This window comes from Podarcis vaucheri (assembly GCF_965113315.1).
Source record: "Podarcis vaucheri genome assembly, chromosome: 7".
Lineage (NCBI taxonomy): Eukaryota > Metazoa > Chordata > Lepidosauria > Squamata > Lacertidae > Podarcis > Podarcis vaucheri.
This window is the reverse complement of record NC_138765.1, coordinates 49,907,569-49,925,253: the sequence shown is the minus strand read 5'-3', so window position 1 is coordinate 49,925,253 and position 17,685 is coordinate 49,907,569. Positions and strand designations below refer to the sequence as shown.

The window sequence follows — 17,685 nt, the reverse complement described above, 5'->3', positions numbered from 1 at the left end:
CTTCTTGACAGCCCTTCAGGAATTTGAAGACAACTATCATGTCACCCTGTCATCTTTTATTCTCCAATCTAAACACACTTATCTCCTTCAAACATTTCTTAGAGGATTTGGTTTCCAGAGCCCTCACCATACTGGTCATATACCAGTGGTGAAAGGAGAAAGGGGTCGACCAAGGATGGGGCTTTCATTTTGCTGCATTCTATTGTTTTTGGAGTGGCATTGTTCTGTGCCGTTCACATGGTGCACATGGAACATGGCAGGCAATTGTGGTTAGCTGGGGTTAAGGGAAATGCACTCTGTAGATGCTCAGAGGCAAACCTTTATTTCTTATTATTGCTCATGAATCTGGTAGTGGTAAATCCCTGAAGAGCAGGTGCTGTGAGCAGGTAGCTGATGAAACCCTTTGCTTGAAAAAGGCCCCATGAGAAAGTGTGTTTTTGAGAAAAGAAATGTGAGTTTATGTTTTATACCTGTTAAGGGAGGGGAAAGAACATCACTTCCTGTTGTAGTTTTGAAAATGTGTGGCTTGTGGTGGGGGAAAGAACTTCTGTTTTTCCCTGCAAGGACAGCAGAAATGATTTCTAGATGCGTACTCAACAGATTTTGAAATGAATTGTTTTGCATCCACACTTACCCCACCATGCAACCAGCCCTTACACCAGGGTTGGGTTGGGTAACCATGTATACTACCTTACAGAGAACAATCTTCTATTTGAAGAAAGACTCTATCTCTATCCTTGCAGGGGACTAGAGATGGGTGAATCTGTTAATTTTGGTTTTCCACGGTTTTGCATTCCAGGCTTAAGTTCAGCTGTCCAGGTTCTCATGAAAATTCACCAGCATTTTAGTGTGAATTTCTCTTGCATGAAGTTTTGCCAAATACACACATTTTTGCAAAGCAATTTCCGCTAATATATTGCACTTTGGTATGTTATTTTCACCAGCATATGTATTTATTTATGCACACTTTACCTCAGTATATGCATTTTTGACACATTACTTGGCTGGAGAAATGCAGTGCAAGATTCAGAGAAGTGCTAATTTTGATGAATGGTTGTGTTTTGGTTCCCATATTGATAGCGAAGGGGCGAATTAGGTAGATTCACCTTTAAATGTGAACTGATTCAAATCCCTCCCTCACCCCCCGAAATTCCCACAGCGAACCTAACATGCAAAGAGATAGCAGCTTATCTCTTCCGTTCCTGATTGGCCAGGAGTTTAGGGCCCAAGATATGCTGGAGTGGTTGGTTCCCATTGCACTGGGAAGAAAAAGAAAGGATAAGCCTGTCTTCCCTAAGTGCCGTGTTCCCCATAAGGGCTACATGCCTTTAAATTAGAAAAGAAAAACTGAATGCTATTTATCTAGAAAACATTATCTAGCAAGCATATTCAATTCTTAAGTATTAATTGATAAATATGTTGTTCTTGTGCTCCATGATTGTGCCCCATGATTTGCATAGTTCTAGGATAATAGCACATTACCCTGTCTGCAAAATTTGTAATGACAATGCAATAAGCAGTGCTCTTTTGGGAGTACAGGCTGGAACTGGCTTTGGTGCCATTTGGCAATCATATTCATCTTTTCTAAACGCTACAAGATACGGGCTTCAGTGTACTAGTTGGTCTGCACAAGTGTTGCACTCATATACTGTGTAGAATTCATAAGCGGGTTTGGGCGTGGATGTGATCTGAGCATATATTAACACCCAAAACCACACAACCCACAGAAAACTAGTGCAACTGGTGCATAATAGACAACCATTCCTGTGTATAATCTTGCATAGAATATAGAGCAGGTGTGGAGAGCCTTTGGCCCTGCAGATGCTGCTGAACTCCCAACTGTCATAGCAAACATGGCCAATGGCTAGGGATGATGGAAATTGTAGTTCAGCAACATCTGGAGGGCCATAGGTTCCTCACACATGATAAGGAGACTGCATGTGGTTGTGCCTGGCTGCGAATCTGGGAGAGAGCACACAAAACTGACTAAATTTAGCCCTGCCCCTGCTCCCACTGCCCCGCCTCCACAAAATGGCACCATGTGTTTTGGATCACTGGAATGTAAAAAAAACAACAACAACATCAACAACAGGCTTAATCCCCCCTAAAGTTCCATCTTGCCAGAGGTCACCAGCTACCATCCTGGCAAAGTCAGCAATGCAGATGTAGAGATGAGCAGCCTAGCAGCATCTGTGGATGTATCAGGCACATTTGGACTTCCCAAGGCAGAAGGGTGGCTCCGGAGCTGGAACAAAAATGTTGCTAAAAACTGGGCGATAGTTCTCAGGCAGTACTTGAGGATTCTGCACCATGATCTCCAGCACGTTGTTGTGGATTTCTTTAGAGATGTCGCCACGCAAGTGGAGGAGCATGGAAACGTGGTCTTCGCTGGTGAAACAACAGGCACAAAACGTGTTACCTCTCCCCTGGCCTCCTGCTGCCAACCAGGACTGGCCCTACCTTTAGAAAGAGTGAGGCAGCCACTCCACAAGCAGATGGAGTGGAGAGTTGGAGAACAGAGCTGTATGTTCTCCAATGTGGCCTACCCTCCAATCCCTTAGCTAGGCTGCTGTTCTCAGGTACACTGGAGGAAAGGTACCTGATGCCAGTGCTGAAGGAAGATTGCTTTGGTGGAAATGGCCTTGTGGGCCAACGTGAACCCCGTGGCAGGCCAAGATTAGCCTGCAGGTTGGAGATATATTACCCTTGCATCATTGCTGGGGCGACTGCCAGAAAATGTTTTTGGCCTTGAATTTGGAGAATGGAAGGGATGCCTAAGGCCTCAGATCCAAGACCTGAAATCTCCAAGCAAAGGAATTCCAGCTCTCACAGTGCTGGAAAAGAACAATGATACTCTCTGTGTTGTATTTCCCGTGCTTCCTGTTTAGGGGCAAAATGCAAATCCAGTGCTGGGGGAAGCAGTGCTGGAAGAGGGGAAAGTGTATTTGCATTGAGTGCCCTACCTGATATCAGGATATTTTGTCACAAATCCCAGTACTTCCAGGCTCAGCATGGAGGGGTCCTTGAGACTGACGAGCTCCTGCAGGTCAGCAATCACTCTGAGAGTCTGTTCATTCTCCTCCAGGCCCTGGGAAAGGAAGCAGGAGACAAACTATATCATACCAGGAGGACAGAGCGGACGGACCGATGTGGAGGCTGCAAGATGAGTTACTATTACTACTGTTAGCAGTTGCAGTTATACTGCATGTGGGTTTTGCATTTTTATACATTGATTTTTGTTGAGATGGGTAAACCTCTTGGAGATTTTTTAAAATAAATATAACATGGTATACAAGTTCAATAGATAAAGAATACCGTATCATACTGTGCCATAATAAAAATAAATAAAAAATTGTCTAGTAGCACCTTATAGACCAACTAAGTTTGTTCTGGTATAACCTTTTGTGTGCATACTCACTTCTTCAGATACCTGCACACAAAAGCTTATACCAGAACAAACTTAGTTGGTCTATAAGGTGCTACTATGGGACGCAGGTGGCGCTGTGGGTAAAAGCCTCAGCGCCTAGGGCTTGCCGATCGAAAGGTCGGTGGTTCGAATCCCCGCGGCGGGGTGCGCTCCCGTCGTTCGGTCCCAGCGCCTGCCAACCTAGCAGTTCGAAAGCACCCCCGGGTGCAAGTAGATAAATAGGGACCGCTTACCAGCGGGAAGGTAAACAGCGTTCCGTGTGCTGCGCTGGCTCGCCAGATGCAGCTTTGTCACGCTGGCCACGTGACCCGGAAGTGTCTCCGGACAGCGCTGGCCCCCGGCCTATAGATGTGAGATGGGCGCACAAACCCCAGAGTCTGTCAAGACTGGCCCGCTCGGGCAGGGGTACCTTTACCTTTACCTTTTAAGGTGCTACTAGACAATTTTTTATTTTTATTTTATTCTTATTTCTACTGCCAACATAGCTACCTACCTGATACTGTACCATAGACATTAAAGCAGAGAGCAGCCCAGTCATTGCTAGACTACCTTCCACAGCATCCTTGAACGAAGTTCAACTAGGTAACAACCAGCAGCTGTTGGCAGAGCCAGCCTCATGACCAGGTGTTCTGCACAGTTGTGTATTCCCCAACCCCAACCCACCTTGCTGCACCAAGCTGGCTTGGCTTGCCACCTCCTGACCAAAAGGATGATTGCCTGATGTGACATTTTCATGCGGGTACTGAAATGCAAAGACACCTCAGGAGTAAGCAGCAACTCTAGCTGGTATTATCGGCCAGACTTGCTATCCAATCAAAGTTGATTATTATTATCTCCCAATAGTTCGGCCCTAGTAGAAACCTGCACAGGTTTCTTTGGAAGCCGGAAGTCATGCAACTAGATGCTAGGGATGTTGAAAATTTTGCTCAGTTCACATTTTAAGTGAATTTATTCCATTCTTACTTCCCAGACTAATACAGGAACTAGAATGCAGTTATCCTTCAGTTGTTGAATATCTTAAAATTTTGCAATATAGTTCATGGCTCAAAAATATTACTTCGGGTTAAACTGCATATAAAAAATGTGAATTCCCCCCAGTTTAAAATGAAACAAATAGCTGGTGGATGTGGAAATAGGAAATAACTAACTTATGAATGAACACATGCAAAACTGACACAATCTGGAAATAGAATGATCTATGGATGCATATTTGATCTTTGCTGGCCACGCACACAACTCTGTATTCAGCTTGGTGAGCAAAGTCAATCTCCCTTTCCTCTGTGATCACCAGCAGCTGCCAGCCCCATCCTTGGAATGTGTTTGGCAAAACATGATAGCTGTTAGCTGTTCCTTTCTCTCACCAGGCTGCAAAAGAGCTCCGTCAGCTGAGAGGCATCTTGCACCATCTGCCTGGCCATCCGGCTTCTCTCCTCAGCGTTCCGGCAGACTAGCCTTTTCTGCAAGAGAGCCCTCACGTACTGGCTCATGACCAAGCGCTCAGTCTCTGACAGGAGGTGCTGGACATCAAGGGGGGGAAATTGCCATGGTCATTCTAGTTAATGGGAGCTGCACTGAGACAAAAGGCTGAAATGCAGTGTGTGTGTTTCCTGCAGCGGTGGCTGGTGCCCACTGGGCCTGGTAGGGCAGAAGGCAGGGAGGTCAACAGTAGGGGGAGCCAGAGCCAATGGCAGGCAGAGATAACTAATTCTAGGTTTGTCCCCATCTTGCTGGTGATGGGTGGCGCTGAAGCTGGCAATGGGCATGGCCAGAGCAAAAAGTGGGAAGGACCTCCCTTTGACACACACACTCTCTCTTTCTTTCTCTCTCTCTCTCTCCCCTCTCCCCCCGTCTCTTTCTTCCACCCCATTTTCTTTCTCTTTCTACTAAGTCTCCAAAGAGCTTACCCTCGCTTTCTGTCATTCCATCAGTCTTGGCTCCCTCCCCTTTCTTGCCAGGCCCCCCTCACCCACTTGAAATCCAAAGCCCAAAGGCCACATGTAAACCTCAGGCTGCAGATCCCCCACTTCTAGAATCTAGAGGCAATACTCAAATGGTAGACCACCCTCCCTGAAGCTAGCCAACCAGCAGTGCACAGATCTTCCCACCGCTGTCAGCCCCCAGCTATGGAGGGATCTTACCGTGCTGATTGGCCTGTGAGTTCTGCAGAAGAATTTCATGTGCTTTTCTACCACCTCGCATATGCTGCTCAGCACTTGGGGTTCACCAGACAGCCATTGACGGGAGGGCATCTGAGCAAACGGAGACTGGGACAGAACAAGGAACGTACCAAGTTGTTTTAAAAAGGTCTCTCTCTCTCTCTCTCTCTCTCTCTCTCTCTCTCTCTCTCTCTCACACACACACACACACACACACACCACCTTCCAGAAGGAAGTCCAGAGTGGCTTACAGCAACAAAAAATACAGGCAAACCTACAAAATGGCATAGAACTCCTCTGCAAGTACTACATGTTACGTTGCCTTTAAAAGACCCACTCAAGGAAGTATGTTTTGGGTTGCCTCTTGCAGGGTCAAGCTCTGGTGTATCTCCTTTGAGCAGAATATCTATAGTTGTGAAGGCAGAGCTGATAGTTAGCCTGGCTTCCACCAATTCACCCTCATCAGGAGCTTGGCTGCTGCAAACTAGGGCTCCACAAGCTTCTTTGTGCTTGCTTGCAAGCACAGGCACTCAGGACCCCTCCAGACATCTTTTTAAAAAACTGCATTCATCATTATTTGTGCTCATGGTGGTATTAGGGCAGTTGTAAGTGGGAATCTCTAATCCGTTTACTATGTTTCAGAGGCGGGGAACCTTTTTCAGTCCGAGGGCCACATTCCCTTCTGGGCAAGCTTTTGAGGGCCACATGCCACTGGTGGGCAGGGCCAGAGGCAAAAGTGGGCAGAGCAATGCATGTTAACTTTACCTTCACACAGTAGGTTAGTTTTCACAATCTCACACAACACTCTCTTATCTTTCATCCAGGCAAGCAGGAAGCATTGTTGAAGTTCAGGGGTATATTCTAGCCTGGGAAAAACTTGTGTGTGGGTGTGAAACAGGGTCAGCAAGGGACATGGCCTTGGGAGAGTTCCAAGGGCCAGACAGAGAGGCCTGCAGGGCCACATTTGGCCCCTAGGGCTGCGAGTCCCCACCTCTACCATAGGCTTTCTTAATAACAATGGGTACCTGCAGATCTTTCAGCATCTCCTCCAGCAGCAGCTGGCATGCCTTCTTCTGGGCTTTCTCCAGGGCAACGTGAAGGGTTGATGACATCATCTTGCTGGCCTCTGAGGATGTTGATCTGCCTTCACACAAGGCTGCAATGGAGGTGCTGCCAGTGGAGGGAAGAGGAATAGCTGGGAAGCGGGCTTGCATGTAGCCTGCTAGCAAGAGAAGCCCAGATACAGCAGGCATGTGGAAGGAATCAATCACAGGAGTTGGGAATACCTGAGAGCCTGGCAGTTGTTGAGGGTTGATAGTAAGTAAGGCACATAGCACTTGGAGGTTGCAGGTTCTCGTTGATGCTCCTTGCCAAATCCCACCAGGTCTTCATACAGGCTGCAGAGAGCACAGCAGTTGTCATGGCATCTTGCACACCGGTAGCCAACCCCCCCCCATCCCATGTGTCTTGAGAGTGAAACAGTGCAGAGTTCCACATATGATGAAGAATAAGCAGACCTATGCCCCATCTTCGGTATACATTTAAAGCACTTTTGCCACTTTAACAGCGGTTTCTCCCACAGAATCCTGAGAATTGTAGTTTGTTAAGGGTGCTGAGAGTTGTTAGGAAACTGTTTTTCCCCTCACAGAGCTACAATTTTCAGCATGGCTTAACAGTCAGTGCCTCTTCACAGGAATCATAGATCAGTAAGGAAAATGTGTCTTTAACAAACTACAGATTGGGATGAATGAATGTGTAATCTTGAAGCGCCCTCTGATGGCTTTAGAAGAATTAGACAAATTCATGAAGGGACAATGGCTACTAACCACTATTGTTAAATACTGCCTCCAGGATCAGAGGCAGACAACTGGTTTACTGAGCTTATGAGGAGGTTAGACCACATCTGGTCTTTACTGAGCTTTTTTTCTGATTTGTTTGTGGGGTGATTATACAACAATGAGGATTCATCCGGATTTGCTTGCGAGTTGATTTTACCTCTTTCTATTAGTCACTTGCCCATCCTACACTTTTTAGTGCATTCCTCTATCACTTTCCTAACTGCAAAAAGGATTTTGTTTTAAACTGGATTTGTTGTGCTAGGTCAACAGAGAGCTTTAATCCACCTTCATTTCTGGTATGGGCTTAAATTCTTTTTGCATAATATTGACAGATCTGGAAGTAATGCCTCTTCTGGGGAAGAGCAGAGGGAGAGAGAGAGCTATTGCACTCATGTCCTGTTTGCAGGATTCCCACAGAGCTACGTATGGGAAGCAAGATACTGGACTAGACAGGCCTTTGGTCTGATCCTTCAGGTGTGTTCTTATGGCACAGAAATAACATACCTCATTTCAAGCTCACTAAAGGTTTTCTGTAAAGAAAAAGGTGCCTCAGTTGGAGCAGGATTAGGGAAATGAACCTCCACAGTCTCCAGTGAAAGAAAGGGGAAAGGAGCAGGGATCCTTAGCAGGAATGATAACCAAACTCAAGTAAGAACCCAAGATGTCTCATTGGGCTGGGCCTGAAGGTCCTACTGCTGGTGAATTAATGTTAGGGACATGGGAAGCTGCCTTATACTGAGTCAGATCATTGGTCCATCAATGTATTGTCATCACTGATGGGCAGCAATTCTCAAGGGTTTAAGACAGCAGTCTCTCCCAGTCCTACCTGCAGATGCCCTACTTGGGACCTTTGGCATGCAAAGCAGGTGATTTACTGCTGAGTTATGGTGGTTTCCCCACTGAGCTGTGCTGTGATGAGCATCCTTTTCTTGCCTCTCAGTCCCTACTCTGCATCAGCAGCATGGAGAGAGAACTGACCTGCCCAGAAAGACCTCAAGCTCCTCCAGGGCCATGTTGCACAACTTCTGCTGCAGAGTATCTGAGATGAGGGATGCCACTCGGATATTTTCATCCAGCATCTGGGGCAGGCAAAGAAAGAGAGGAATGTGATTGGATGAGTAGGGATCAAACACATGGCTTTGCTTCCGCAGCCAATAGGACACGCTGTATAGGAATCAGGTAGGCTTCCCCGCAGTGCATTGCCTTCTTCTCTGACCTTCATGACAATCATGGGAAGACTGGTCTGGAAGCAGCCTTGATAGTCTGATTCAGGCTCCTCTTCACTGAACCACTCTTTAAACTCCATCTCCATCGTCTTCTGCATCCACTGAGCAAAGCTGGCCTAGAAGAACAAGCAGAGATGGTTTATGGCAACAGAGGTTGGGGAACCTTATTCACCTCGAGGGCCGCATTTTTGTCTGGACAACCTTCTGAGGGCCATGTGCCTATGGTGGGTGTGGCTGGAGACAAAAGCAGGCGGAGCAACAAATGTGAATGTCACCTTTGCATATGGGCTAATTTCTCCACATGCAGCTCTCTATCTTCCATCCAGACAAACAGGAAGCATGTTCTGAATTCAACGACACATTCCAGCCAAGAAAAAGAACTCATGGGTATAGCCTGGGGAAAGTTCCCAGAGCCAGATAGAGAGGCCTGGGCGGGGTGGGGTGGACAAATTTGGCTCTCAGACCTGAGTAACTATTCTCTTTTTAAGTGAAGATCAGGGACCCTCTTCTGCCAACCTAGCAGTTCAAAAGCATGTCAAGTGCAATTAGATAAATAGGTACCGCTCCGGCGGGAAGGTAAATGGCATTTCCGTGCACTGCTCTGGTTCGCCAGAAGCGGCTTAGTCATGCTGGCCACATAACCCGGAAGCTGTCTGCAGACAAACGCCAGCTCCCTCGGCCAATAAAGTGAGATGAGCGCACAACCCCAGAGTCGGTCACGACTGAAGCTAATGGTCAGGTGTCCCTTTACCTTTACCTTTAGGGACCCTCCACTGCACACAAGCCACTCACAACCCCAGCAGTGTTCATATTCATTTGCCTAGCTCCTTTCTCCTGCGGATGAGAAACATCTCTTTAGTGGGGCAGCTGACATACAGTACATACGGCTCAGATCCACACCACACATTCACAGTACATTTAATGCACATTGCTTCCCCCGAAGAATTCAGAGAGCTACAGTTTGTTAAGGGTGCTGGGAAATATAGCTCTGTGTGGATATGACCTGCAGTATGTGTTCTACCTCCACCTCTGGTCTCCCTGAAAACCTGCCACCTCCTATTTCTATCCCTATTTCTCTCCACTGCTGTGAAACAATGGATGCTTCCAGACTGTCACTATTTTCAGGTGGAATTCAGCCACAGGCCAGCAGATTCAGGTTTGCTCAATTATAGTTGATTAGGAGGTCTTGCACAACAAACCTGTTTCCCTGAAAGGTAGCACTTTCTGTGCTATTTTTGGATGGGATTCGATCTCATGCAGCAAAGCTGTCTCCCAAATCAGGATGAATGTTTGTTAAATAGCCAACGCCTTCTAAGCTCCCCAGCAAACAAATCAGGATGAATGCTCAAAAAACAGGTGATCTGGAAGTGCCCGATGAAAACTCCAAAGACTAGAGGGGCTTAAGAGGCAAACTGCACAGAAGTAACACGTTTTGGCTGAAGGCTGTTCTGAATAAAAGCAGTTTGGGGTAGAGACCTATTTTGAACAGAGACGTAGCAGACGGAGGAGGAATGCTTAGCCCTTTCTTCACCAGCCATTTCCCCATCTGCTCCAAATCGCCCTCTTGACCCTCAGAGTCCCAAAGTGTGTGGTTGCCTGAGTTTGGAACCCTGGGCAGGGCCAAATCAGTTGGGGAGACAATCTGGACCAGGAAAATGGGTGGTGGGAAAAGGGTGAAGCACCACTGCCTCATCTACCCCCTATCTGTTCAAAATGGGCATCTCCTGAAGGTGCTTTTCTTCAGAAAGAGGAGACGACAAGGACGCTTTACACAACTTTGTGTATAGCATAGCATGGTATCCAGTAATATGCCATTTGTCCCTTATTCACAGGAATATGCTGGATACCGAGTTAAACAATTGGTTCCTCTAGCTCAGTAGTGGTCCATCCAGCCCACAGCAGCTCTCTAGACTTTCAGATGGAATATTTCCACATTCACTGGTGAGAAAAGATCTCTGCCTGAATATTTGGAGAACTTCCCATTAACACTCTCCAGCACCCAAGTTTCTAGGCCAACAAGCAAATCTAAATATATGAGTGCTTCAGTATCCACGATCATTTTGTTCCCCATGGTCTCCACGACTCACCTGTACTTTCCCCACATAGGTCTCCTCCAAATAGTCTACTGTATCCACAGGAAGCAGAGGACCCAAGACTGTGATGTCCACTTCAGGTAGAAGGCTTGGGTGGGTCATCATTTCTGAGCTGTGGAACAACAAGAAGGGTCAGGAGCAAAAGGTACCTAAGTTCAACTGTCCACTGTCAGTACACCTGAAGCAGGATTATATGTGCGTATTTCTAGTATTCTTGTACAGGGAAATGCAGCCCACTGCCAAATCTGCTTCTTTGCAAATTCCACCCAACAGTTGCCTGCTGGTACAACAGAGAACATGATTGGATAAACACCCACCTGTTTAAAGCATTATCCTACCACTTTAACAGTCACAGCTTCCCCAAAGCATCCTGGGAACTCTACTTTGTGGTGAGAGTTCTCAGTAGACCAGTGGTGGCCAAACTTGGCCCTCCAGCTGTTTTGGGACTACAATTCCCATCATCCCTGACCACTGGTCCTGTTAGCTAGGGATTATGGGAGTTGTAGCCCAAAAACCGCTGGAGGGCCAAGTTTGGCCACCACTGCAGTAGACCTTTCACAAACGACAGTTCCCAGAATTCTTTGGGGGGAGCCATGACTGTTAAAGTGGCCTACGAGGGCTTCAGATGGATGGTGTTTGGGATTCCAAGTCAGAGTTATGGGCGGTAGGCAAATGTAAGCCCCAGCACTTCTTTTTCTAAAAAATAATAATGACCCCTCACTTCTCCTATGAACCCCAACACCTGCCATTAGGAGCACTGACCTTGGGTAGACATGGAGTGCCCACTGGAGAAGAGTAAAGACCTCCTGCTTCTCCAGCTCCCGAGTGAGGATGTGATGGAGGTGTTTGGCAAGGCCTTGATGATACATGGCAGCAAAGGCTGCGACGATATTGTAGTGAGGTGGGCAGCACTGGGCCATCAGGTCTTTCACAACACACAGTTCAGCCAGGATGCTGTTCTGCAAGGACGCCAAATGCTGAGCAAGGTGCTGGCCTTGGGCATTGCTTGGCATGGCCTGGAAGTGGGAAGCGACTATGGTGTCCTGTATAACCTGGAAGAACTTCTGCCTCCAGCACTTGGGGCGCCCTGGCGGGAGGAAGCCAGAAGGAAGCTGAGATCTCAGCAGCAGGGCAGCATCAATGCTCTCCTCACGCTCAATAATACGTAGCGTGGAGACAAAGAGGGAGGGGTCCTCAGACACCAGTCTTGTGCTGTGGGCCACAATGTGCCACAGGTGCTGGGCAAGGGAATCGTTCAGTTCCAGGAGGCCCCTGAAGTAGGACTCTACACTGGCCAGGTGCGAGGAGCTGAGCAGGTTGTGGTGATGCAGCTGGAACAGGATGTTGTCCCGTAAACTCTCTAGGTCCATGAATACTGCGTGGGCTTCCAGCAGGTGGTGACTCTGCAGGAGGTCAAAGGTCTCAGAAAGGAGTTTGTGTACTGTGTGGGAAAGAAGAAAGGGAGAAGAAGTTCAGGGCTTCAAAAGCATAACCTGGGGAAGAAAGAGGAATGATATCCAGTGTGGTTAGAGCAGTGGTTAGAGCAGGGGTGTGGAACCCTCTGTCCAAGGGCACTCAGTGGCTGGGCAGATGAGGGGGAACGGGGTGCTGTACAAAGTATGCAGCTCCTCTACAAGATTATCTGCTGCAAGACGATCAAGCCAGAGAGGGAAATGTCTCAGCTGAAAGGTAGGCGCGTTGCTTGCAGATATTTAGAAGGTTGTTCCATGTATTTTGGAATTGCATGCATGCAGTTTTCAGGATGCAATGGCATTTAGGTATTTGAGGTTTTGAATAGCCTCTTTACCCAAGCCCTTGGCTGAGTGCTCTGGGCTGGTGTTTTGTTATTCTGATATGATTGTTTTGCAGTTTAATTTCATAATTTTAGTTGTTCATTGCACTCATTCTAATAGTGTGGTTTTTGTAACCCACTCTGGTTACAAGGGGATATAATAATAAATGACACATGTACAAACTGAGGCTCACCTGAGAAAAGTTGGGGCAATGTCTGGGCAACTGAACCCAGCTGGGCATGTTCCACTGCCACCTCCCGTAGTCGCTGCAGGCTCTGAAAAGAGTCGGTGCTGGATGCCAAGGACTGGCATATGTTTCTCAATGCTTGCCGCACATGTTGAACATCTGCAGTGGCTGAGTGCAACTGCTCCAGGCCTGTGCTCACGCCCTCTAGGTAGGACTGCACAGTTGACTAGGGACAGAGAGAATCAAGTGGCAAAGAGGACACAGAGACTTCACAGGCAGGACAAAGGGTCTTGGCTCAGTGATAAAACATCTGCTTTCCATGCCGAAAGTCCTAAATTCAATCCCCAGCATCTCCAACTAAGGCTGGGATGGAGCCCTACTTGAAACCTGGAGAGCCGCTGCCAGTCAGTGTAGACAATACTGTGCTAGCTAGCTCTGACTCAGTATAATGCGGCTTCCTATGTGAAAAGCTCATATCTGGATCTCCAAACCCTTGTTCTATTAAATTCATAATCAAGGCTGCTTAAACCAGTGAGATTTCAGGATCAAGCTGCATTAATACTTGAAAGAGTGGCTCTCCTTGTATATGCCAACCTGATAAATAAAGTTTTGGGCAATGCCCAACAGACAATGACCCAATATAGGGCCTTTTCTGTTGTGTTGTCCTGGATGTGGTATCACTTGCCTCTGTAGGTGTGCCAGGCATCATTAGTATATCAGTTGTCATAAAGCCACACCTCTCAACTTGGACCTTTGGGACCCCACTGGCATTGGTGTTGGGTGATTTTGGATTTAAATCCTTTTTTGCCAAGGTTATTCAAGGCTGCTAGTGTTAGCCTAGTTTTATCCTGGGACAGAGCAACAGGAGCTCATCCTGTCGTGGGAATTCAAACCACAGACCTTACGATCGGCAAGCCCAAGAGGCTCAGTGGTTTAGACCACAGCACCACCCGCGTCCCTAGAACCTTTGTTATTGGGTGGTTTATAAATAAACCTAGGCATAGCCAAGGCCTGGCATCTGGGATTGCTACTGATGGGCACTTGCCAAGGCCCATAACTCAGCATCAAGCCCTGAAACTCCCTGATTCTGCTGGTTCTCTTTTTTATAAACAACAACAGCCCTTGCCCGCTTTGAGCATGCCGCAAGTGATAGGGGTAGGGAGAAGGTGCAGCTGCCTTTGGTCACATGACCCTTCTGGTGAACCCATCCAATAGCCATCCAAAAGCTGGAAGAGCCAACCCAGGTGTTCAGGGAACAGTCAGTGGAGGCTGGTACATTAGGGCAAGTGGGGCACTGCCCCACCAGCCTCAGTCTGCTGTCACCCATCCCCCAACTGCCTGCCTCCATACTTACAATGGGTTCAGGAGGTGGCATTGCCTGTCCCCTTCCTCTTCCTTACTCAGTGTGGCCACTGCAGAACTCAGCAGGGAGGAGGATGGAGACAAAGCTAGAATCAGTTGTGTCTGCTTGTCATTGGCGTTTGGCTCCACTTCATGTTGGGTTCCCTGACTTCCGCCCTCCCAATCCCAATGGGCACCGGCCAGCACTGGTTCCAACGCTGCAACTACCAACCTTTATGCGGGATTGGATGGAACTGTTGCGTTGTATCTCTCGGATCCGATACTCCTCAAGGCCCTCCAATTTGTCAGGTCGGTAAAAGACCCCAGATGCCCATTTTAAGGCAGCTCCTCTGGCTAATTTTTCAGCCTTCTCCACTTCTGGCCATTCCTGGTCTAAAACAGAGAAGGAAGAGGGAGCAGAAGAAAAACCACACATACAGCTGTAAGTCTTTGCAAGACAGGAATTGCTCTTCCATCCCCAGCTGCTTCCCTGGAATGCAGGAAGGAAACAGGATGTGACCGCCTACCCACGATCTAGATAGCCTATGGGGAGAGGTGGAATATTGGTGGAGGGGAAGCTTCTGGGGCTTGGAGACACAATGACCTGGGAAAGGAGGCACACTTGTATTGTCAGACGTCTGGCTTCAGAGACAAGAGACAAGGCAGGAGAGGGGGCGTTAGAAGGGCGTCTGGAGTCTGATAACTAATTCCCTCTACTGTATCTGAAGAAGTGTGCATGCACACGAAAGCTCATACCAGTAACAAATTTAGTTGGTCTCCAAGGTGCTACTGGAAGGAATTTTTTTTTATTTTGTTCCCTCTACTAAAGAATAGCTGTTCTATTTATAATAGGCATAAGGGCAATTATGAGGCTGCTAGCATGCTACCAGAGTTAGTTCAAGCTTTTGCTTTTAGCATTCAAAGCCCTGTACAATTTGGGGTCAGGTTACCTGAGGGATCATCCAGCAGCTTTGCAGTGGAGGCTGGAAGATAGGAAATTTTGCAAAGGCAAATGGATTATTCCACTATAAACAGCCACAGCTTCCCCCCAAAAATTCTGGGAGCTGTAGTTTGTTAAGGGTGCTGAGAGTTGTTAGGAACGCTCTATTGCCCTCACAGTCCTGCAATTCCCCGAGTTCCAATAGCCAGGGCCACCCCTTGAACTGGTTATTAGTAAGGAGTTGGCAGGTGGCTGCGGGGAGATCTAACTTGGTGGGGCAGTGCCCCATTTGCCCTAATGAACCAGCCTCCACTGCAATTGTGTTCCTCGGGGGGGGGGCATTGTTAAGAGTTCTGCATGCTGCAGATGTATGCATGAGGTCAACTAAAACCCAGGACTTGAGTGTTGTTGTGGCTTCAGCTCTATGGAATCTGCTCCCTGGTGAAATTAGACAAGCACTTGGGCTTTTAGGCAGCTATTGAAAGCTTTCAAAGAGGACTTACCCTGAGGAGTGACTCAGCCGTTTTATACTCAGGAGTGACTCAGCCATTTTTTAATGGCATCTTGTAATTTAAGACATTTAAGATTTGCTTTTTTAAATGTTACATACAGTGGTACCTCGGTTTATGAACTTAATCTATTCCAGAAGCTCGTTCTTAAACTGAAGCGCTTTCCCTAATGAGGCCTCCTGCCGCCGGTGCCCTTCTACCATTTGGCTTCCGTTCCTAGACTGAGGTAAAGTTCGCAAACCGGGACACTACTTCTGGTTTTGCGGAGTTCGTAAACCAAATAGTTCGTAAACGGCTGTTCTTAAACCGAGGTACCACGTATTTCTGTTGTACACTGCTTTGGAAACTTTAGTTTGGAAGTGGTTTGAAACTCATTAAAGAAATAAATAAAGGGTGAATTCAAATGACTGGGAAAATCTGTACCATGTAGGATCAACCTTCCCCAATATGATGCCCTCCAGATGTTTTGAAATACACTGCCCATTAGTTGTGCTGGGTGGCTCCACTGGGAGTTGCAATCCAAAATGTCTGGAACGCTGATATAAAGAAACCCAAGATTGCCACTCCTCTCCATCCAAAGCATGAAGGTGTTGTAACACCAGGCTTCACCTTGTGATAAGAGGCCTACAGACCAGAAGTAGCCCACTGTGTCCCCTCCAGATATTGTTGGACTACAACTCCTATTATCCTTGACTATTGCCCATGCTGGCTTGTGGCTGATGGGAGTTGGAGTCCAACAACATCTAGAGGCACCATGTTGTCTAATCCTGCACTACTTTATTTATTTCGTTTATATCCTACCTTTTTCTCCAAGGAGCTCAAGCTGACATACATGGTTCTTCCACACCCCACATGTAATGCCAACAATAACCCTGTGAGGTTGATTAGGCTGAGAGCCAGTGATTGGTCCAAGGTTACCCAGTAAACATCATGGTTGAGTGGGATTTGAACGCTGGCCCCCCAAGAGCCTACTCTGACACTCTAACCACTGCTCCACGTTGACTCTAGACAGACAGCACTCGACATAGCAGCATACACTTTTCAGAGGACACTTCTCTACTCGAAGGGCTGCCAGGGGCCAGTCCTTTATTTAAAAGTGTCCTCTATCAGAGCACCACACAGTAAAGTTTTAAAGCATCTATGGTATTGCTCCCAGTGAGGACAGACAAACCAATCTCTGGCTCTGATTTTTCTAGCCCATTTATTTCCAAAAAGGACAGTTACTATGACATGTAAGTCTCTCTCTTAGACCTCTCCCTTCCTGCAATATTATCTAGGAATGCAATATTATCTAGGAAAAAGTATCTGTGACATCTCACAGCCCAGGTGGATAAAGTTTAAGTGCTTTTCTTAAAGTGGAAGGTGCCTGGAACCCATATACTGATGGTTAGGCTAAAATTGTCTGGCACCTTCCTCCTTAAGGAAAGCACTTTAAAATCATAACCTCATTCATTGTACGTGTGCTGAGATGTCAGGTACAGTATTTTTTTCCTCATCAATTGCAAGAACAGGGAGTTCTTTCTCAAGTAGGGAGAAAGAAAGAAATCAACACAGCTAGGAGACTTGCTTTACCCAAAGCCCATCTAGGAAGGGCCCCATATGCCTCACCCCACCCCACTGAATGGTACGGTCACTGGGATCCTGTAGCTGCATTTCCCGTTACCTTTGGATCTGGTGGAATCGTCCTCCTCTGCAGACATGCCCATAGATTCAGCTGCAGTGCACAGGTCCAGAGCTTAGGGCTGGGCTGAGCAGAGGAAGCAGAGCCAGCAATAGCAGTTTCCGTCAGTGATACTACTTCCAGCTCCTCAGGGGCTTGTTCTGTAACACTGCAGATACACTCAGGATGTAGGAACAGGAGGGCGGAGGAAACAGAAAATGCACTCGAAAGTTTAATTCTTAGGGAATGCAGATTAAGCAGCACAGAACAACTCTGGTACTGTATATATGCATGCCTGGGTTGTGGTCACCAGGATTCCTGAATGTCCCTCTGCCTTCAGCGGTAGCTAACTGGTGTTTGGGACTAGTAAGGCAGAAGGCAGGGAGATCAGCGATAGGTGCAGACAGGCAGGCAGGCAGAATGACAAGCAGAATCAACCCCTAGCTTGTTGTAAGTAAGGAGGAAGACAGGTCCACAAGGGTCATCTAGTCCAACCCCCGCCATGCAGGAATCTT

General features: G+C 47.3%; 1 protein-coding gene across 3 annotated transcripts; it reads right to left on the bottom strand.

Annotated features, from left to right (window-relative positions):
• Window positions 1–823: 823 nt before the first annotated feature.
• On the bottom strand, window positions 824–17,342 carry EXOC3L1 (exocyst complex component 3 like 1). 3 transcript variants are annotated; one of them, XM_082229305.1, is made up of 13 exons: window positions 17,174–17,342; window positions 14,294–14,454; window positions 12,727–12,946; window positions 11,503–12,181; window positions 10,735–10,852; window positions 8,638–8,763; window positions 8,400–8,500; window positions 6,870–6,980; window positions 6,609–6,753; window positions 5,566–5,691; window positions 4,789–4,944; window positions 2,964–3,088; window positions 824–2,388 (listed from the first exon to the last, which is right to left on the bottom strand). In XM_082229305.1, the coding sequence occupies exons 1-13, from the start codon at window positions 17,214–17,216 to the stop codon at window positions 2,202–2,204; spliced, it is 2,298 nt and encodes a 765-aa protein (XP_082085431.1). In that variant the 5' UTR covers window positions 17,217–17,342; the 3' UTR covers window positions 824–2,201. The 3 variants fall into 3 exon arrangements, with proteins under 3 accessions (XP_082085431.1, XP_082085433.1, XP_082085432.1); XM_082229307.1 differs by having other exon boundaries at window positions 824–2,245; XM_082229306.1 differs by having other exon boundaries at window positions 14,294–14,551; window positions 17,174–17,187.
• Between the last annotated feature and the right edge of the window lie 343 nt (window positions 17,343–17,685).

Excerpts from the sequence above, each read along its gene's own strand:
- EXOC3L1 (XM_082229305.1), bottom strand. The coding sequence starts at position 17,216 with ATGGGCATGTCTGCAGAGGAGGACGATTCCACCAGATCCAAAG. Across the intron at positions 8,501-8,637 it reads TTCCCATGATTGTCATGAAG|ATGCTGGATGAAAATATCCG; the intron begins GTCAGAGAAGAA and ends TGCCTGCCCCAG. Across the intron at positions 2,389-2,963 it reads ACAAAATATCCTGATATCAG|CGAAGACCACGTTTCCATGC; the intron begins GTAGGGCACTCA and ends TTGTTTCACCAG.